We start from the raw sequence: 20,675 nt of genomic DNA, 5'->3' as shown, positions 1-20,675 counted from the left end.
AAATATATATATATATATATATATATATAAAAATAAATTTCCTTTAAAATGTAAAACAATACCTGTTTTGCACCATACGATCATTGGTAGATTCATCTAAACAATGTTTAAATTTAATAAAATCATTAGAAACGTATTTATAAAAGGAATCTTAAATTTAGCAACATACCTTTTAGCATGGATGAAGATGCAGATTTCAAATAAGAAATTTCGATAGTCCTCGCCACCTCCACCTATTCATTTATATTTATTTATTATAGCCACAAACACATGAATAAAATTTTATAACGATGATAGAGTACTTTACTATTAAAATTACCAAACATCTCTCATTACTATGATCATCTTCAAAAGCTTTCCTGCAACTATAGAAATAAGCCTTTCTATTTAGCATCATCAAACTATAAAGAATAAAGTTTAAAGTATTCAAAAATAAAAGACCTAGATTTCTTGTGCGGGAACATAGAACTAAGATCACGACCATGTACTAACTCACATGAAACATAAGAATTAGTATAATCGTTTTTTCAAAACGTTAAATAAATCAAGAAACCTATACAAAATAATATAAGAAGTAATGAAACCATACTCAAAGTTTTGGTAATGCTCGAACCTGTGTTCCAAACAAATACTACAGAAAGAGGACATGAATCATTAGAACACGAACACAAATACAAAGAACCATATAAGGGATTATCAAAACTATAATACATATATAATTTGAAGAACATGAGAGAAAATTAGGGTTTTCTCTGTTTTAAAGATTTCGGATTATGGAGAATGATTAGGGTTGTACCTATATATATATATATGTTTACAACCTATAATTTTAGGGTTTCGAATAAGTCGGTATATTTTGGTTGGGTTTTTTATAAAGCCTATTATTTTAGGTTTTAGCGTTTTAAAACTTATAAAATCACGTTTTGACGATTATATAGATTAGATATTTAATAATTTAGACTTTTAATAATTTTCTAAATTAATTTGAAGGGTAAAAACGTCCAGATTGGATTCTTATTAATGGCAAATTAGTAATCTTAAGTCTGATGATGAATGTGGTGCGTTTCAGCAACCTAAATAGAGAACAAAAGCTTGTCCGAAAATTTTTCAGGGGTATTTTTCATTAAGGGCAAGAGAGGTCAAATTTTGTGAGATTGGCTGTGAGCCCTCTCGACTTCTCCTTTAATATATTAGATGTAGAATGACACTCTTTATAAAACAATTTTTTTTTTCTTTCTAAAATGACACATTTTGTGGAACAAAACGAAATATTAATTTGTTTCGAATCTAGGTTACATTGAAATATTATTTGAAGTTTGCTTTGTTTTGTTTTTAAAATATGTTAAAATAGATTAAAAAAATCTTCATTTTGAAACAACAGAAAACCCTGTAGTTTGTTTGGGATACGTGAAAAAAATTATCTTGTTGTACGTTAAAGCTTAATAGGTATATAATTTAGATTTTAGAAATATATATGTACTTTTGTAACTTAGTTTTACTTGTATTGATTTTTTTTTAATTAGCTTTTGGTACAATATAGATTATCGAATATGTAAGTGTATGTGGGCAAGCTCAAGTTGAAGATGAAGTTCAAGAAGCTGTACAAAATATATCTGCAAAAGCTTCTGTCTCGGCACAGACACCTGATGTATGCTCAAGCCTCTGTCCTACAAAAGAGCATCAGAGGCCTGCAGATTTTGTCTGTATGTCTTGGTTTTGAAGATTTGTGAAGATATACTTAAGGCACGTTTTGGGATATTACTTCTCCATCGATCCGTAGCCGCGTCCGCGGGTCACATCATCGACATTCATGACTTCTTGCGGATCAAGGTATTGGTCTGTTGCAAAGCATGGCACGTCCGTGTGGTACGGCGTGTATGAGTGGTCAGCTGGGTAGTAAGCTGTTCCCATAGGTTCTCGGCCTTCAGATGGTCGAGTAAGTGAGCGGCAATAAGAACGCCTAAGTGGTGGTACATCGGCTGGTCGAGAGTGACCAATGCAAGAACCGTGCATCGAGCTGTCTTGCGGACCGGATATGTCTCCGTCCGTGGCTCGGTAGTGTGACATGAGCTCAACAATAGTAAGGTTCTAAAAATCTCCTGGGAGAGCGTCGAGGTTCATCCTCAAGGTCTCCTGAAACAAGTGAAAATCAAAAAGAAAATTTTAAAAGCAAGGTGTCCTTGACATTACTCTAGTTCCTAGACTCTTGTAAACTACAATCTCTCCCCGGCAACGGCGCCAAAAAGCTTGTGATGCATGGTTTATTTCGCTTCAAAATCTTTTACCTTAAAAACACCACACAACGGCTGCAAGTGCACAACTAATCGGTAGTAGTATTCAAGGATCGATCCCACAGAGAGAGAGTTGTTGTTTAACTATGTGCTTCCTATGACTCCTCACACATCTAAGCTAGGTCAAGCACACATGAAAGTTTTTGTCAAAGCATACACACTTTAGATCATAGTTAGTTGATAAGGCTAACTTAAAACAGTAAGCAAAGACTTAGAGTTAAAACATAAAATAAACATAAATTAAATCTAACAAACCCTAAAAATTGCCACCTAAACTAAGATCATTTTCCCCCTTTGATTATCCCTTTCAACCCAACTAGAAAACTACTCTAGCATGTTTAAGGGAATCATCAAAGCATGTTTTAATAAATTCATAAACATAAAAGAATAAATAGAGAAAAATAATTTAGATATTACATTAATGATTGTCAAACAAAGTGTAGGATCTTCTTCCTTTTGAAACAAAGAACAAAGCAAATAGAATAGAAAAGAGTTGGTGGATCTCAAAGCTTCGAGAGAGAGACGAGAGAGAGAGAGCTTCTGGACATAGGCTGCTCCTCTGGTTGTGTCTCCTGGCTGCTCCAATGATTGCACACTCTAAACCCTAGGGCTTAGAAGAGTATTTATAGGGTTTTGTCTAGGTTTAGGGTTTTGTAAGGGTAGAAACATCTTCTCTTGTTAAGTGCATGGCAAGGGGTGGCGTAGAAAGCTTCTAGAACGTGGTGACTCCTCCGGGCCGGGCCGCCGTGATGGTTTCTAATCGGGCCGTCATTAAAGTCCACTTGGCTTGTTGGTTCCCCTTACGTCGGTTTATAACACGTCTTGGTAAATCGGGCATAACTTCCTGATGAGTGAACGAATTGACTTGATTTCACTTCGACGAGAAAGATGACTCTTCCAGATTTCAAAAGAAACCAAGAAAGTTGAAATGTGAGTTCTGAAAGTTCTTCAAACGTTTCCCGTACGTTAAAGCTCTGAATCTTTCCTAAAACGTATTTTCCTTGTCTTTTGGTCCTTTTTGCTATAAAACCTGTAAAATCTTCTTGAACCCTAAAATACTTGATAATAGACATGAAAGCCTTGAAATCGTACTAAACTCATCCTAAATGCATACTAAAACTATAGCTAAAATGGGTAAAATAATGATGTTATCACCCGACAAGAGCAGTTTGCTCATAGTAAGGGGAGTTCTGGTTCGGGGACTTCTCTGGCAGCTCATAGTAGACAAGGTGCTCCTAAGGATCATATGAGGCAACGTCCTACTACTTCTCGTGCCCCTGCAACGGCAGCTATGGGTCCTGTCCCTGCCGAGACACGGCAATCTGAGCCGCATCATAGGCAGCAAAAGGGGGCTAAGAAGACGTTGTTTCAGGATGGTAGTGGTGGAGCTGGCTCCACGGTGGCGATTTCAGGCGACGATGATGTTGCTGAGGAGGGACAAATCTTGGTTAGTCCTCAGGAGAGAACAGCGGATGAGCCTTTGCCCTTGGCTCCAGGCACGGTGGGTGTTGTTCCAACGGGGAGTACTAGGTTTCAGGGTACGGAGTCTATAATGCAGGATGTGGACCGATGTTCCTTGCAGGAGAAACAACAGGTTGAGCGGCAGGGGTCTGGTATTGAGCAGCAGGGGGATGAATATCTAAAGGATGTCGCCTCTTTGGTTGTCTCCTGAGGTTCAAATACGCTTTTGCTGGTTGAGGAGTGTTTGGGTGGGGTCATGGATCCGATGGGATTAGATGAGGTGGCTGGGCAGGATGTAAGAAAAAAGGGTGACGGTGGGGAGTTGGTTGGGGATCAGGCGGATGGTGATGTTTCGGAGGAAAACATGGGATGCGATGATGGAGATCTTGGTGAGGGTAGACTTGAGGAATCTATCAAGCTGGCTCCGGGTGACAAAAGCTGAAGGGGGAGAGGTCTCGTGCTGCGTGGGGTCAGTGCGAGGAAGAGAAATGCATAGATGCTTTTGTCCCCACGGAAGCGCCCTCCTCATGGGCTGGGGACAGGAGAGTCTGGACAGGTCTCAAAGGCCCAGAAAGGGGTGAAGGGAGGCCCAGGTGGGGGAAAGCCACCAAAACTGAAACCTGTTAAATGAATGTTGTAAGTTGGATTTGTCAGGGTCTTGGTAATAAGGCCACTATAGGGAACCTTAGGGATCTCTGGAATAAGCATAAGCCAGATGTTTTATTTCTTATGGAAACAAAACAATCATTTTTTTTTCTGGAAAAATTTGTAGGCCATTTTGGCTATAATAATTTATAAACAGTTGAACCTGTTGGTTGCAGTGGTGGTTTGGCTTTGTTTTATAATAAAGAGTTTCTCAATGTTTCAATATTAATGGAGTCTAATAGAATGATTGATGTTGAAGCAGTTTACAAGGGACGTGTAATTAATTTAACATTTGTTTATGGTGACCCGGTTCCCAAAAACCGGAAATTGGTTTGGGAGCGGTTGTTATGGATTAGTTCAACTCGGTCAACTCCTTGGTTTATTGTTGGAGATTTAAATGAATTAACAGGTAACCATGGAAAAAGAGGAGGGAAGTTACGTTCTGCATCTTCCTTCTCTCATTTAATGGTATGATTCATGATTGTGGTTTTTTGGAATTTCCATACCTGGGGGATTTCCTGTGCGGGGTTGGTGAGATAAAAAACCAATACGATGCCGTTTGGATAGGGCTTTAGGAAATGAGGATTGACATGATTTATTTCCGGACACGGTTACAGAATATTTACCTATGCTTGCTTATGATCACAAGCCTCTTGTGGTTAGTGTTGGGGCGAAGAGGTCGCGGGGGCGCCGTAATTTTATGTTTGATCGTCGCTGGGTCGGTAAGGATGGTTTAATGGAGGCGATCTCATCGGGTTGGTGTGGAAATCTGGATCAGGATACGCCTGATTTTGTGGACAAAGTTATTAGCTGTCGACGGGCGATATCTCGATGGCGGAAATTGCAAGTTACGTATGGTATAGATTTGATTGAGGATCTAAAACGGAAATTGGAGAGGGCTCAAGCCAATGATGCGTCCACTCCGGAGGTTATATCAGATCTCAATGCCCGTCTACGAGAGGCTTACCGGGATGAAGAGGTCCATTGGTACTTGAAGAGTAGGAATCGGTGGATGCGGGCGGGGGACAAGAACACTAAGTACCAGGCCCAAACCAAGAAGAGACGGGCCCGTAATCAGATTGTTGGTCTTTTTGATAAACATGATGTAAGGTCTACAGAGGATGCGGCAATTCGGATATGGCGGTAACATATTTTGAGGAGTTGTTTTCTTCGATACACCTGGGTAATTTTAAGGATCCTTTACGGGAAGTTAACACGGTCATCACGGAGGCGGATAATGCCCGCTTAACGGCTCCTGCCACGGAAGTAGAGGTAAAGCGGGCTTTATTTATGATGCACCCGGATAAAGCTCCAGGCTCTGACGGGATGACAGCCTTGTTTTTTAAGAAGGCATGGCGAGTTGTAAAGGAATATCTGGTTTCTTTGGTTAATCAATTTTTTGAGGAAGGGGTTTTTGATAAAAGTTTAAATCAAACCCATATTTGCCTTATCCCGAAGGTCGCAAAACCGACCCGGATGACGGATCTGCTCGGATCTGCGTCCTATTAGTTTGTGCAATGTGGGATACAAGGTCTTGTCTAAAGTTTTGTGTAACCGGCTTAAGTTGATATTACCTGGTTTAATCTCGGAAACTCAATCCACGTTTGTGCCAAGACGTTTGATCTCAGACAACATCCTCATTGCTCCAGAGATGTTTCATGGGTTGCAAACGAATAATTCATGTAAAGGGAAGTTTATGGCCATTAAGACGGATATGAGTAAGGCGTATGATAGGGTTGAGTGGGATTTTGTTGCGGCATTACTGCACAAAATGGGGTTTTCGGAGATTTGGATTTCATGGATTATGTTTATTGTCTCATCGGTGGAGTACAAGGTTCTCATTAACTGCCAACCTAATGGTCAGATAGTCCCGGAGAGGTGTTTACGGTAGGGTGATCCTCTTTCACCTTACTTGTTTATTTTATGTACGGAGGTTTTGATTGCCAATATACAGAAAGCGGAGGCTGATAAGCGGATTACTAGAATTAAGGTGGCAAAAAAGTGCCACGTATAACACATTTGTTATTTGCGGATGATAGTCTTTTTTCTGCAAGTGGGACAAGGATCAATGTGGTGTGATTTTGGATATCCTCAGGCAATATGATGCTGTCTCGGGCCAACAAATAAACTTTGCGAAATCGTTGGTTCAGTTTGGTCATACAGTGGATGAGTTGGTCAGGTCGGAACTGCAGGGGGTCCTAGGTATAACAAACTTGGGTGGAATGGGATCGAATTTAGGGATCCCTGAAAGTTTTGGGGGGGGGGGTCCAAAACAAAGATTTTCTCTTATGTCACGGATTGGCTCCAGGGCCAGACAACGGGTTGGTCGGCTAAATTTTTTTTCTAAAGGGGGTAAGTGTTGGGATTTAAGCGGAAGAGGTTGAGAAGAAGAGAATTGTCGGCAAGAAAAATGAGAAAAAGTTATATTCCATAAGTATATCTTACAAAGGTTTACAAAAGACTATATATACTAAGAGAACTAGGGCTACACCCTTTACAATAAATCGCATAAGAGATAAGGAAAGAGAATTGGTTCTTCCCAAGATTGAAAGCGACCCCTCCTTGTTTCCTTAAACGAAGCACAACCCGTGACTCCACTCTCTCTTCTTCTCTAACGGCTACAAGGAGGATCTCGAACCTTCTCATGGGCTTACACCAATAAGGCCTCCTTATTCTCATAGATGACTCGGCCTTGTCACATAGTTGTACGGACGGCCTCATAGTTGTACGGACAGGGTGATCTTGGTCAATACTCCCCCTCAAGGTTAGCCAAGGGAGACGGCTAAGCTTGGAACCCGCGTAAGATCACCTCATTAAAAACCTTAACATAGAAAACCACATGGGACAAAACCATGTTAGGGAAAAGAGTATGATCTTCACAGGTTAGAGGAGTTTCTTCACGGATGTGTTGGATCTACTAGTCCAAGCTTGCTGGAAATGTATTCGCAAATCTGAGGACTCGTTGCTTTGGTGAAGATGTCCGCCAGTTGGTCTTTGCTTGGAGTGTAACACTGCAAGACTACACATTCTTCAATCTTTTCTCGCACTTTATGGCAATCTACCTCAATATGCTTAGTCCTTTCATGGAAGACCGAGTTGGTTGCTATGTGTATCGCCGCCTTATTGTCACAATGCATGGTGATTGGTTGATCAGACTCCACTCCAAGGTCCTTGAGGAGGCCTTTGAGCCATGTGAGCTCATTGGTTAGCTTCTTCATAGCCCTATATTCCGACTCGGCACTTGATTGAGACACAACTTTCTGTTTCTTTGACTTCCAGGTCACTAGGTTCCCTCCAACGAATGTGTAATACCCTGTCGTGGACCTCCTATCTATTGTATCACCAGTGTAGTCCGCATCACAGTAGCCGACGAGTTTTGTGTTGTTGTTCTTTCCCATCCAAATGCCTTGTCCTGGACTACCCTTGAGATAACATCAGATCCTCTCGAGCGTCTGCCAGTCAAAATTTGTTGGAGCCTTCATGTGTTGGCTGACTTGGTTCACCGCATAGCATATGTCCGGCCTCGTGATCGTAAGATAGATAAGCTTGCCCACCAGCCTACGGTAGCGTCCCACATCTTTGTATGGTTTGTGCGACTTGTTAACTGGAGCATCGGGTGTTGGCTTCTCCCCCTTTCGCTTGACCTGGTAACCTTCCTCAAGCAGCGTGGACACCGGTTTAGCTCCTATCTTACCTGTCTCATGTAAAAGGTCAAGTGTATACTTCCTTTGAGAAAGAAACAATCCCTCCGGAGAGCAAGAGATTTCTATTCCAAGGAAGTATTTAAGTTCACCTAAATCCTTAATATCAAAGGTAGAGTTAAGAAGAGCCTTAGTGGCACAAATACCGTCATTATCATCACTGGTGATAATGATGTCATCAACATAGACGAGAACGACGACGCGGCCACAGTCAGTCCGGAGAGTGAACAGCGTATGATCAGCTTCAGAGTGCTTGAAACCATTCATGCGGAGTGTAGAGCTTAGCTTGTGGTACCACGCCCGCGGAGACTGTTTAAGACCATAGATCGCCTTGTGAAGCCGGAGAACTTTACCCGGAGCAACAATGTGCTCTAAACCCGATGGAGGATGCATGTAAACTTCCTCGGTCAGCTTCCCCTGAAGAAAGGCATTCTTGACCTCCATTTGACAAAGCTCCCAAGAGAGGTTAGTGGCCAAGGACAAGACGACCCAGACTGTATGGAGTTTGGCCACCGGAGCAAAGGTGTCCGTATAGTCAAGTCCATAGGTTTGAGTGAAGCCGTGTGCGACCAAGCGGGCTTTGTAGCGCTTGATCTCTCCAGTGCTCAGATATTTAATAGTGAACACCCACTTGGAGCTGACAGCCTTTTTACCTTTAGGGAGATCAGCCTCGTCCCAAGTTCGATTCCGGATCATAGCCGCCGTTTCATAGTCCACCGCATCAAGCCACTCCTTATTTTGCTTAGCTTCCTCGTAGGTTTGAGGAACAAAGAGCTCATCAAGCTTACCAAGGAAGGCAGAGTGATCCGAGGAGATAAGGTCAAGGAAACACACGGCCTGAATAGGGTGGGCGACAGCCTGATTGTTGTAGTAGACTTTAACCTTTCACTACGCCGCGGTTGTTTTAAACGTTCACTGCGCCGAAGTGGTGGTGGAGATGGTGTGGGGTGGCCTGTCTCAGCTGTACTATCGTCAGGTGATAGATCAGGTGGTGTTGTCAAGGCTTCTTCGGATTGTGTCTCTCTTGGCTCTAGAATATTGTTCTCCGTATGGGAAGGAGAAGCATCATGAGTTCCCGGAGGTTCCGATAATATTGTAGGCCCATCGGAGGGTGGTTTTGGTAGAGACGCCTCGGGATATGATGGTTTGGTGACGCCCAAATGGTCAAGGAGGAACCGCAAGTTTGCCGCCCGGTCAGTATTGGGTTGAGATAAGTCTTTGAGGCCTTCCTAGTCCTTCTTATCATAGTACCCTTGTTGTTCAAGAAACTTCACATCTCTAGAGACTAGTGTGCGGCCAGTGATCGGATCGTAACACTTGTACCCCTTCTGACTTGTTGAGTAGCCAATGAACATACTTATAGTGCTTTTGGCCTCAAGTTTATTCCTTTGTTCTCCGGGCACTAAAACAAAACAAACACACCCGAACACGCGTAAGTGATCAAGAGAAGGTTTAACTTTGTTTAGTGCCTCATAGGGTGATATGTCATTTAAGACTTTTGTTGGTGTCCGATTGATCAAGTAGCACGCCATCATGACCGCATCACCCCAAAACCGCTTAGTGACATTCGAATGAAACATCATTGACCGAGCCACCTCCATTAAGTGTCGATTTTTCCTCTCGACCACTCCACTTTGTTGAGGCGTGTATGGACAGCTGGTATGTTGGAGGATTCCATGCTTAGCTAGGTGCTCTTTGAGTTTGTGGCTTGTATATTCATCTCCATTATCCAATCTTAGTACCTTTATTTTTGCATTAAATTGATTAGTAACATAATTCTGAAAATTAACAAAGGCATCATAGACTCTATCTTTAGATGGTAACAAGGTGAGCCAAGTATATTTAGATTTCTCATCAATAAAGGTCACAAAAAACTTGTTATTATCCCTAGATAGGCAAGGAGATGTCCACACATCAGAATGTACTAAATCAAAGCAATGTTCATAGATAGTACTTAATTTAGGGAAAATAGTCTTGCAATGTTTACCAAGAATACAAGACTCACAAGTGGATTTATCAAACAAAACATTGGGCAACATTAATTAAAATGCACGAGAATGAGGATGGCCTAATCTAGCATGCCACACATCACTTAAACTACTACTAAGATTCGAAGCAAAAGAAAACGAATTAGAAGGACTTGAAGCTTTCTCTAGGACATAGAGATCTCCTCTACCATCTCCTTCTCCAAGAACCTTTCCACTCTCAATATCCTGAAAATGTACACTGTAAGGCCCAAAAATCGCATAACAATTCAAATATGTAGTAGCTTTCTTTACCGATAAGAGATTCGAAGTAAATGAAGGCATAAAGAAGGCTTTAGAACTTTTATCAAACAATTTTAGTTCTCCTATTCCTTTCACCTGTACTCTATCTGCATTAGCAATGATAACATTACCTAGTGCCGGTTTTATGTTGTGTATAAGACTAGGGTTACTAATCATATGGAGAGAAGCACCCGAGTCTACAACAAGTGAGGTACTAGATTTTGAAGCAAAGAAAGTGGTAGCGGAGTCCTTTAGTGCGGCAATGGACTTGATGAGGGCCTCTAGGTCCGACTTTCTCACCAGGTCTCCAAGGGAAGCTACCATGGCCGTGGCTGCTGCGTCTCCTTGATTTGCTGCTCCGGTGCCTTTACCACTTGGTCCTCCTTGCGATAGGTTGGCCTTGAACTTTGCCGGCTTGAGATGCGGGTGAAGGATCCAACATTTGTCTTTCAGATGACCCCTCTTCTTACAATGGTTGCATACCATTGCTTTCCGGTCCTCATGCTTGTAAACTCCCTTGTTAGCCGTAGCCAAGTCCTCCTTACCGCTAAACAAGCCTAGCGACCCTTGCTCTTTTTGAACTTGAGAACACACATCTTCAAGAGTCGGAAGCTTGTCACCATGAAGAATGTGCTTGATAAGGTTGTTGAACGCCGGATTCAGAGTGAGAAGGAGACCGAAGACCTTGTCTTGTTCCTTTCTTTCGTTAAGGATGGCCGGATCTATGGTGCTCGGCTGAAGCATCTCTAGTTCGGCCCAAAGAGACCTAAACTTGCCAAAATGCTTTGTGAACTCCAAGTCTTCTTGGTGAAGACAGTTGATAGCCTTTTTGACTTCAAACACCCTAGTCAAGTTGGTCACGTTTTCATACACGTTCGCAAGTGTCTCCCATAAATCCTTGGCCGTCTCACAGTAAGAGTATGCTTCAAGGATTGGTGCATCAAGCGAATTCTGAAGAATGGCAAGCACGGTCTGATCTTCTTGAAACCATTTGATTTCCTTCTTGAGTTCAGCCTCCTTGTCTTCTTCCTTTCCTTCTTTACCGTCGTTCTTAGTGACTTTCTTGGGAAACTGGTCCGTTTCAACGTGAATCCATAGTCCCCGGCCACTCAACGCGGTCTTTGTGGTTTTTTTCCACAACAAATAGTTGGCCCCCTTTAAGACCACCGGTGTAACAATAGGTTTGGTAGTGTCCATGAGCGAGATTCGTGAAAGATAGAGAGAAATGATAACTAAGAATGTCGAGTAGCGAGTATGGAATGAAAGTAACCGAGAATAGAGAGAAAGATTGAAGAGGATAGAATATGAGGGAGAATATGAGTAGGTTTAGAGAATCAAAGATCGAAAAACTGCTATGATACCATGTTGGGATTTAAGCGGAAGAGGTTGAGAAGAAGAGAATTGTCAGCAAGAAGAATGAGAGAAAGTTATATTCCATAAGTATATCTTACAAAGGTTTACAAAAGACTATATATACTAAGAGAACTAGGGCTACACCCTTTACAATAAATCGCATAAGAGATAAGGAAAGAGAATTGGTTCTTCCCAAGATTGAAATTGACCCCTCCTTGTTTCCTTAAACGAAGCACAACCCGTGACTCCACTCTCTCTTCTTCTCTAACGGCTACAAGGAGGATCTCGAACCTTCTCATGGGCTTACACCAATAAGGCCTCCTTATTCTCATAGATGAGTCGGCCTTGTCACATAGTTGTACGGACGGCCTCATAGTTGTACGGACAGGGTGATCTTGGTCAATAGCAAGGAGGTGATGATTAAGTCTGTTGTGATGGTTGTCCCTACCTTTGTGATGTCTTGCTTTCGCCTCCCAAAAACGATTACATCCAAGCTTACTAGTGCAGTTAAAAAGTTTTGGTGGAGTTCTAATGGTCAGACCTATTGACCATGAGCCACTCGAGACTTGGTCATGTCCGTACGGTCATCCGTACAAATATCAAATAAGGCCGAGTCTAATTAAGACATATGAAGAGAGAAGAGGCCAAGTTGTCTAAAGGCCCATAGAAGGATCTAGAATGCTTCTTATAGCCGTTAGAGGATAAGCGAGAGCAAGTCACGGGTTAGCTTCCACGTAGGAGACCATGACCAGTCGCTATCAGTATTGGGATCCGCTCTTCTCTCTCTCTTTATGTCCCTATCATCTTATTGTCGAATGTAAAGGGAATAGCCCTAGTTTGTGTACCTATTTAAAGGCTTTGACCTACATTGTAACCGATATACTAATAGAATCTTATGTTTCTCTTATTCTCTTTGCCGACTACATTCTCTCCATCTCAAATTCTTCTCTTTACTTCCGCTTAAACTAACATGGTATCAGAGCAAGTTTCTCGAGTCTTGACTCTCTAAACTCACTCTTTGATTCTCTATACTCTCCTTACTCTCTACTCTTGTTACTATATTCTTGCTACTAGACTCACTACCCAATTTAAACCATTTTAAACTCATCTCTATCGCAAACCGTGCTCATGGACAACTCCAAACCGATTGTTACACCGGTGGTCCTAAAAGGGGCCAACTACTTGCTGTGGAAGAGAACCACAAAGACCGCGCTTAGTGGCCGGGGACTATGGATCCACATTGAAACAGACCAACTTCCCAAGAAAGCCATTAAAGACGACGGTAAAGAAGGAAAGGAAGAAGACAAGGAGGCTGAACTCAAAAAGGAAATCAAGTGGTTCCAAGAAGATCAGACCGTGCTTGCCAATCTCCAGAAATCGCTTGACGCACCAATCCTTGAGGCATACTCGTATTGCGAGACGGCCAAGGAGCTATGGGAGACGCTTGCGAATGTGTATGGTAATGTGACCAACTTGACCCGAGTATTTGAAGTCAAGAAGGCCATCAACTGCCTCCACCAAGAAGACTTGGAGTTCACCAAACATTTTGGGAAGTTTAGGTCACTTTGGGCAGAACTTAAGATGCTTCAACCAAGCACCATCGACCCGGCCATCCTCAACGAGAGAAAGGAGCAAGACAAGGTCTTTGGCCTCCTACTCACTCTCAACCCGGCTTTCAATGATCTCATCAAACATATCCTTCGTGGAGATAAGCTACCTACCCTTGAAGACGTGTGCTCTCAAGTACAAAAGGAACAAGGTTCCCTTGGTCTCTTTTGTGGGAAGGAAGACTTGGCCACGGCCATCAAGGGAGTTTACAGGCATGAGGACCGGAAAGTGGTGGTATGCGACCATTGCAAGAAGAGAGGTCATGTGAAGGACAAGTGCTGTATTCTTCACCCTCACCTCAAGCCGGCTAAGTTCAAGGCCAATCTCTCGCAAGAAGGGCCAAGCGGCCAAGGCACCGGTGTGGTGAACCAAGGAGGGGCGGCGACCACAGCCATGGCACCGTCCTATGGAGACCTTGTGAGGAAATCGGACTTGGAGGCTCTCATCAAGTCCATTACCGCATTAAAGGACTCCGATACCACCTTCTTTGCTTCAAAACCTAGTAAATCTCTTGTTGTAGACTCGAGAGCTTCTAATCACATGATAAGTAACCCGAGTCTCATAAACAACATAAAACCAGCTGCTGGTAGTGTTATCATTGCTAATGGTGACCGTATACCTGTTAAAGGAGTAGGAGACTTGAAATTATTTGATAAGAACTCAAAAGCTTTCTTTATGCCTACTTTTACATCTAATCTTTTATCAGTTAAGAGAGCAACTACTGATTTAAATTGTTATACTTTTTTTGGGCCTAATAGTGTACATTTTCAGGATATTGAAACTGGATAGATTCTTGGAGAAGGAGATGCTAGAGGAGAACTCTATGTCTTAGAGAAAACTTCACCACAGTCTTCTAATTTGCTTTCACTTATGTCGAATCTTAGTAATATATCGAGTGATGTATGGCATGCTAGGCTAGGCCACCCACACTCTCGTGCTCTTGAATTAATGTTGCCCAATGTTTCCTTTGTTAACTCTAGTTGTGAACCTTGTATTCTTGGAAAACATTGCAAGTCTATTTTCCCTAAATCTAATACCAGTTGTGAGAATTGTTTTGATCTAGTGCATTCTGATGTGTGGACATCTCCCTGTCTTTCTAGAGATAATAACAAGTATTTTGTGACCTTTATTGATGAAAAATCTAAGTATACTTGGCTTACTTTGTTACCCTCTAAAGATAGAGTTTATGATGCCTTTGTTAAATTTCAAAATTATGATACTAATCATTTCAATGCTAACATTAAGGTACTTAGACAATGGGGGAGAATATACAAGTCACAAACTAAAAGAGCCACTCGAGACTTGGTCATGTCCGTACGGTCATCCGTATAAGTATCAAATAAGGCCGAGTCTAATTAAGATATATGAAGAGAGAAGAGGCCGAGTTGTCTAAAGGCCCATAGAAGGATCTAGAATGTTTCTTATAGCCGTTAGAGGATAAGCAAGATCAAGTCACGGGTTAGCTTCCTCGTAGGAGACCATGACCAGTCGCTATCAGTATTGGGATCCGCTCTTCTCTCTCTCTTTATGTCCCTATCATCTTATTGTCAAGTGTAAAGGGAATAGGTCTAGTTTGTGTACCTATTTAAAGGCTTTGACCTACATTGTAACCGATACACTAATAGAATCTTATGTTTCTCTTATTCTCTTTGTCGACTTCATTCTCTCCATCTCAAATTCTTCTCTTTACTTCCGCTTAAACTAACAAGACCGGGGGTATGCACCGGATGGCTTGGGAGAAGCTCTGTTGCAGAAAGCAGATGGGTGGCTTGAATTTCAGGAATGTTGATGATTTTAATACGGTATTGTTGGCTAAACAGTTATGGTAACTGATTGAGGTTTCAGACTCACTGTTTGCCAGGATTTTCAAAAGTAGATACTACCAGAATTCCAATCCCATGGACCCGATACGGTCTTATTCTCCTTCCTATGGATGGACTCCTTCCTATGGATGGAGAAGCATCGTATCAGCTCGATCTTTGGTAAACAAAGGACTTATTAAAAGGGTTGGCTCATGAGACACCATTTCTATATGGACTGATCCCTAGGTTCCAGCTCAATTCCCATGATCTGCTTTAAGCAACGGTCCTTTTAAGGACTCAACTCTCTGTCTTAGTTCATGGATACTCAAACGAATACTTGGCGTCGAGATCGGTTAGATGAGTATTTTGATCCTGTGGATGTTGCTTTGATAGAGGCTATTCCTTTCAGTAACGTCCCGTTGGCAGATTCTTTAGGGTGGCATTTCACAAAATTAGGTAAACATACGGTTAAATCAGAATACAATACGGCACGTCTGGTTTCTTCTCTTCCCTTTCAGGATCTTGGGTTTGGGCCAGAGATTACTCCTATTCTTCCCAAGGTTTGGCAGGTCCATTGTCCACCAAAACTAAAACATTTCATGTGGCAAGTTTTGACGGGCTGTATTTCGGTTTCGGCTAATTTGAGCAAGCGGGGCATTTACAGACAGTTCCTTCTCTTTTAGGTGTGGGGCGGATGTGAAGACTACTAATCACACTATTTTTAGGTGCCCGCCAGCCTGTCAGGTATGGGCCTAGGACTATGTATCCGTGGGACCACTTCAGTTTCCCACGGAGTCCATCTATGCTAATGTCGATCACTTTCTAGGTTTTACGAATACGGGGTCCCAAGTAGAGGTGTTTCCTTGGCTAATGTGGTATATTTGGAAAGCACAAAATACTCATGTGTTTGAGAACCAGACTGAAGATCTGGCTGACATAGTGCGCGTAGCGCAAGGGGAAGCGGCCTCATGGCTGCAAGCTTAGGTGGAATCGATGTTGAGGAGGTTCCCTCCTCCCCTATGGTTCCTTCTCTTCAGTCACGAGGGAGTTTACCTCCCCTTTCTCCGGTTTATTCCGGACATCGGTGTTTTGTTGATGGCTCCTGGAAAGAGACTGATACTTTTGCATGTGCATGATGGTTTTCTACTTCTTTACAGGGATCGCCACCATAATTCGGAGCTACTAACTACTGGCGCAGTCTATCTCTGTTACATGCAGAGGTTGAAGCTTTCGTTTGGGCGATGAGATGCATGATTGGCCTCGACATCCGGGATGTGGCTTTCTTTACAGACAGTTCGGACTTGGTGAAGATGGTGTCTTCTCCTCACGACTGGCCGGCCTTCGCCACTTATTTAGATGGCATCAAGACAGATAGGGAGGAGTTTTCTTCTTTTTCTTTATTTTATGTTTCTCGAAAGACAAATGTAAATGCGGATTCTCTGGCACACTATGCGCGCTTATCTCCGCATCATGTTCTGTTTGTAAACAACATTCCCCCCCCCCCCAAATTGGCTCGTCTGAGCTGATTCTTTTGTTGACAAAAAAAAACAAAAAATAAAAACAAGCTTGAGATTTCATCAATTTTATCAAATGCTTTTAACCCAAAACATTGGAAGAAACAACATATTTAAAGTACACTATGTTTTTTTTTTAAAAGACAAAGCTGAGATTGCATCACAAAATTAACATCTAAAAATAATATATGAAGTTTTAGATAAATACGTAAATTGGATTAGTGAAGGAATATTCTTTGTTGGGTGTAACCGTTTCACCATCTAAAAATTCTTAACTTAGTCGAAAATTCTACTATGGCAGGTGATGTGAACAACCCCATTGTAGCGACATAGTACTAAAAATGTTCATGAAACTTTGTATTTTTACATTTAATATGAGATATTAATATGTTTAAATGATCTCTATAATTAGGCCAACTATCGACATTCGACTTTAGAACTTTTAAAATATGTTTTCATGTGATACAAATATGGAATGAACTCTTCTAGGGGTAAAAGATCAGAAGATTGCCGATTTTTTTAGTGTGGTTATATGGTGTGTATCACTAAGTAAAGTAAGTTTAGTGTTTATATAAATATATACTTCAAAGTTTGAATGATTATATTTGACCTCAAAAATTTATACTGATAGAAAATATTTTAAATTAATCCAGCGTATGTACGTTTACAAATTCTAGTAGAAGTATAAATCATTCTCGGTTTCTTTTTTCTGAAAACTGAAGTAAGTTACATGACCTAAAATACTAGACGTCTAACTTGAAAAGATTACTTACTATAGGAGCTTTATGAGAATGCCAATGCGAATGAAAACCAAAACGTATCACGTTTCTATAAAAATAATAAAACAAAAAAAGGTTTTCCATTCTTATCAAATATACTAAAATTAGTTTCATTTAGGATTCGACTTTCTATTTTCTAATAAATTCAATCGACTTTCTGCTTATAGAAAAAAGCTTGTTATATGTAGAATTTGAACCCGGTGCAAAAATTTTACAATGTAGATGTTACCATCAGACTAAGACACTCAATTGCCTTTGCTTTTTCTCTTATCGAAGAACAAAGATAAAAGATAATAAACTCAAAATTTTATTATGGGTATAAAAATTTATACTTTCTCTGCTTCACAAAGAGTGTCATTTTAGATTTTTATTTTTGTTTTACAAAGAGTGTTATTTAATATTCAATATAATATTTTACATTTCCAATATATTTTTTACATTAGATTTCCTAATTTTACCATGAATCTCTAACTTAATTACCCCACTAACCATTTATTAAATAAAGACATGTATGTATATCTTAATGTTTTCCGTGTGAAATGTGTCAAAATGACACTTTTTATGAAACAAATGAAGTAATACATAATGAAACAGACAAGTTTGTGAGTTAATGAAATTCACAATCAGTTATTCGTGGTTTGTAAGTTATTTTCTTTCAGATAAATATTTTAGGATGTTTACATTACAACAAATATGAGTATTAATAGCATACGATTAATGCTATGATATGGTTATTATAGCTTTTTCATGAATGCTATTAAAAGAGACGCTATAATAGAGGGGCTATATACAATAGCGTTTATGGGCAGATGCTATCGTAGGGTATCCTATAATAACATATTTAAAGTGCTATATTACAATGATTAACAACACATATATCGTGTTATATTTAATTATATAATAGTACTATTTCTTGCTATATGTACGTTAAACATAGCTATCTTTTCTTGCTATGATTTAATTTGTAGTAGCTCTATGTTAATGCCATATGATTATTTATCTTACCATTGGTGTTGAGCTATTTGTATCTGAGTTGTAGCTTTTATTATGTGCTACTAAGTGAGTGTACAATGACTTCATTTTCCTGCTATAACGACCAATTAGGTTGGTCTTCTGATTACTATAAACCGTTCCCTATACAGCATATTCACATGAAGTTACAATTTAAAAGTATAGAAACCTATGATAAAGCTGAAATTGTATTCCATAATAGAAAATATCAAATATTGTTATTTCCCAACAATGAGCATACGATCCATTTCCATAAATCCCAAACAAAGAACACAAGTCTCATTTGCCAAAACAACGAAAGTAGAATATCATATGGTTCTTACTCGACATCAAATGATGACAACTTTTTTTCAGGCCATGCTATAGTGGTACCAATAGTATCCTCCATACACTCAATAGCAGAATTAGGTCTCCAAACCTTTGCATCAGCCACTTTCACTACATCAATCCACACACGGACTGCATTATGACCCAAGGGAATAAAATGCACTAACTGCTATGGGTTGTTTGAAGACCAGCGTCCTTCTGCAACAACCCTATTCTGACCGGTAATGTCCAGCAGTCTGCACTTCTGATCGTCCTTGACAATCCGTTTTGGAGAAGTATGCTACACAGTATAAATAATATGTAAGGTTGACCAAAGGCATCACTGCTAACGATCATAACATATTTTATGAGTAACAAAAACATTGAAATTTACCTGCTAAGATGAACTTGAAGGAGATTGTGAAAGTGGTTTAAACTCTTCAAAGGAGCTGCTGGAGTGAGTACTTGTGACTGCATACGAGGAGATGTTGTAGTTGGTGCTTCTGTACTTAAATATTCGATTAAAACTCTGTTGAATGGCCATGCTACAAAAGACTTCAAAGAGTCATGAAGATTTGAGATTTCTTCTGTTGACCGCCAAAGAAATGTCTCAGGTTCATTAACCGCATCCACAAAAACTTCAATGGCATTTGGTCCAAGAGGAAGGCCATTCACCAAAGCTTTAGGATCATGAGTCTGCCAACAGCCTTCACCAACAGGTTTATCATCATTTGATAGCCAATGTAGAAGTTTGCACTTGTTCATGGAAGTTGTATTTGGGCTCTGTTAAATAAAATAAGTCCAATATAGAAAAATATTACTAGATTTAAGAACACTAAAATGTAGAGATCAAATCCTAAGTACAATCAATCAGATTAAGAAAACATTACCTTAGGCGGAATGTCTTCTGGTCCTAACTCCTGCTCAATAGCATCAACACAATCCTGAGGCCACGCAATAGTTTCTCCTACAGCTTGACCAATACTAAACATATTTGCCGCAGGTCTCCAAAGAAATGCATCTTCTTCAAAAGCTGTCTCAACCAACACCTTCACTGAATTAGGGCCCAACGGCACATTGTTGATGAAGTCCATGTGATCAAAAGACAAAATACGACCCTCGGCTACTTTGAATTTAGAGCCAGACCAATCATACAGAATGCACTTAGGCTGCGGTTTTTGGTTTACACTCTACAAATATTATGGAAAATAGTAGTTAGAATCCGTTAACTTTTCAATACCAAACAACAACAAATCTCATTATACATTAACACTTACTCTTGGTGCTGAATGTTCACCAACTTCCAAAAATTGACGCTGTAAAATGAGAAGAAATATAATTAGTTTTCATTTTCTTAGACCATTAATCTAATGACACAAACTTACAAACTTACAGGACTATTCAGTTTCGCAAGAGCATCTTGTAATTCATTGACCTGCTGCTGCAACTAAATTTGGGTATGTTACATTTGAGTCACATACTTGCTTTTCATCTGGAAACAAGAAAGTTTGGTCATACTCATTCCTCTACCCATTGCCCTCAGGCGTCTAGGATTGTCAGGTCCCAAGATCTGAGCAAGAGTGTCTTCTTTTGGGTTTGATGATGATGGAGCATCAGACAGGACAAACTCATTTGCCATTTCTTAGTAAATTTCGGACTTATGTCTATAGAGGTAAATTATAATGAAAAACATAGAAGAGAGGATCATAAAAGAATGACTTACAATCTTTGCAGCAGCATCCGTGTTCACTGCTGTTCCATCCTTTTTAGTTTGTGACTTAACCCACACATTCAGTCTAGTCACTTCATCTGAGCTCTCTTTTCTCTGCATAATTATAGCACACATACAGTAACATTAAGAAACCATTGTCAGAACTGGTGTCCAAAATATATTGATAATCACTGACTGACATTTACTAAATCTTCAGCCAATCTAA

The 20,675-nt window shown here is 40.4% G+C and overlaps 2 protein-coding genes across 2 annotated transcripts; both read right to left on the bottom strand.

Moving 5' to 3' along the window:
* Positions 1-7,831: 7,831 nt before the first annotated feature.
* On the bottom strand, positions 7,832-11,562 carry LOC147919361 (uncharacterized). Its single transcript, XM_087503941.1, has 5 exons — positions 11,409-11,562; positions 10,557-11,288; positions 10,378-10,472; positions 8,752-8,935; positions 7,832-8,592 (listed from the first exon to the last, which is right to left on the bottom strand). Exons 1-5 carry the CDS (start codon positions 11,560-11,562, stop codon positions 7,832-7,834), a joined length of 1,926 nt encoding a protein of 641 aa, XP_087360067.1.
* Positions 11,563-18,604: 7,042 nt separating this feature from the next.
* Positions 18,605-20,325, bottom strand: LOC147919360 (uncharacterized). The gene is made up of 5 exons (XM_087506466.1): positions 20,132-20,325; positions 20,016-20,054; positions 19,629-19,928; positions 19,133-19,521; positions 18,605-19,039 (listed from the first exon to the last, which is right to left on the bottom strand). Exons 3-5 carry the CDS (start codon positions 19,830-19,832, stop codon positions 18,922-18,924), a joined length of 711 nt encoding a protein of 236 aa, XP_087362592.1. The 5' UTR covers positions 19,833-19,928; positions 20,016-20,054; positions 20,132-20,325; the 3' UTR covers positions 18,605-18,921.
* Positions 20,326-20,675: the final 350 nt, after the last annotated feature.

The sequence above is a fragment of the Camelina sativa genome, chromosome 20 (genome assembly GCF_030686135.1).
Source record: "Camelina sativa cultivar CO46 ecotype springtype chromosome 20, ASM3068613v1".
NCBI lineage: Eukaryota > Viridiplantae > Streptophyta > Magnoliopsida > Brassicales > Brassicaceae > Camelina > Camelina sativa.
This window is presented reverse-complemented; position numbering and strand designations above follow the sequence as displayed.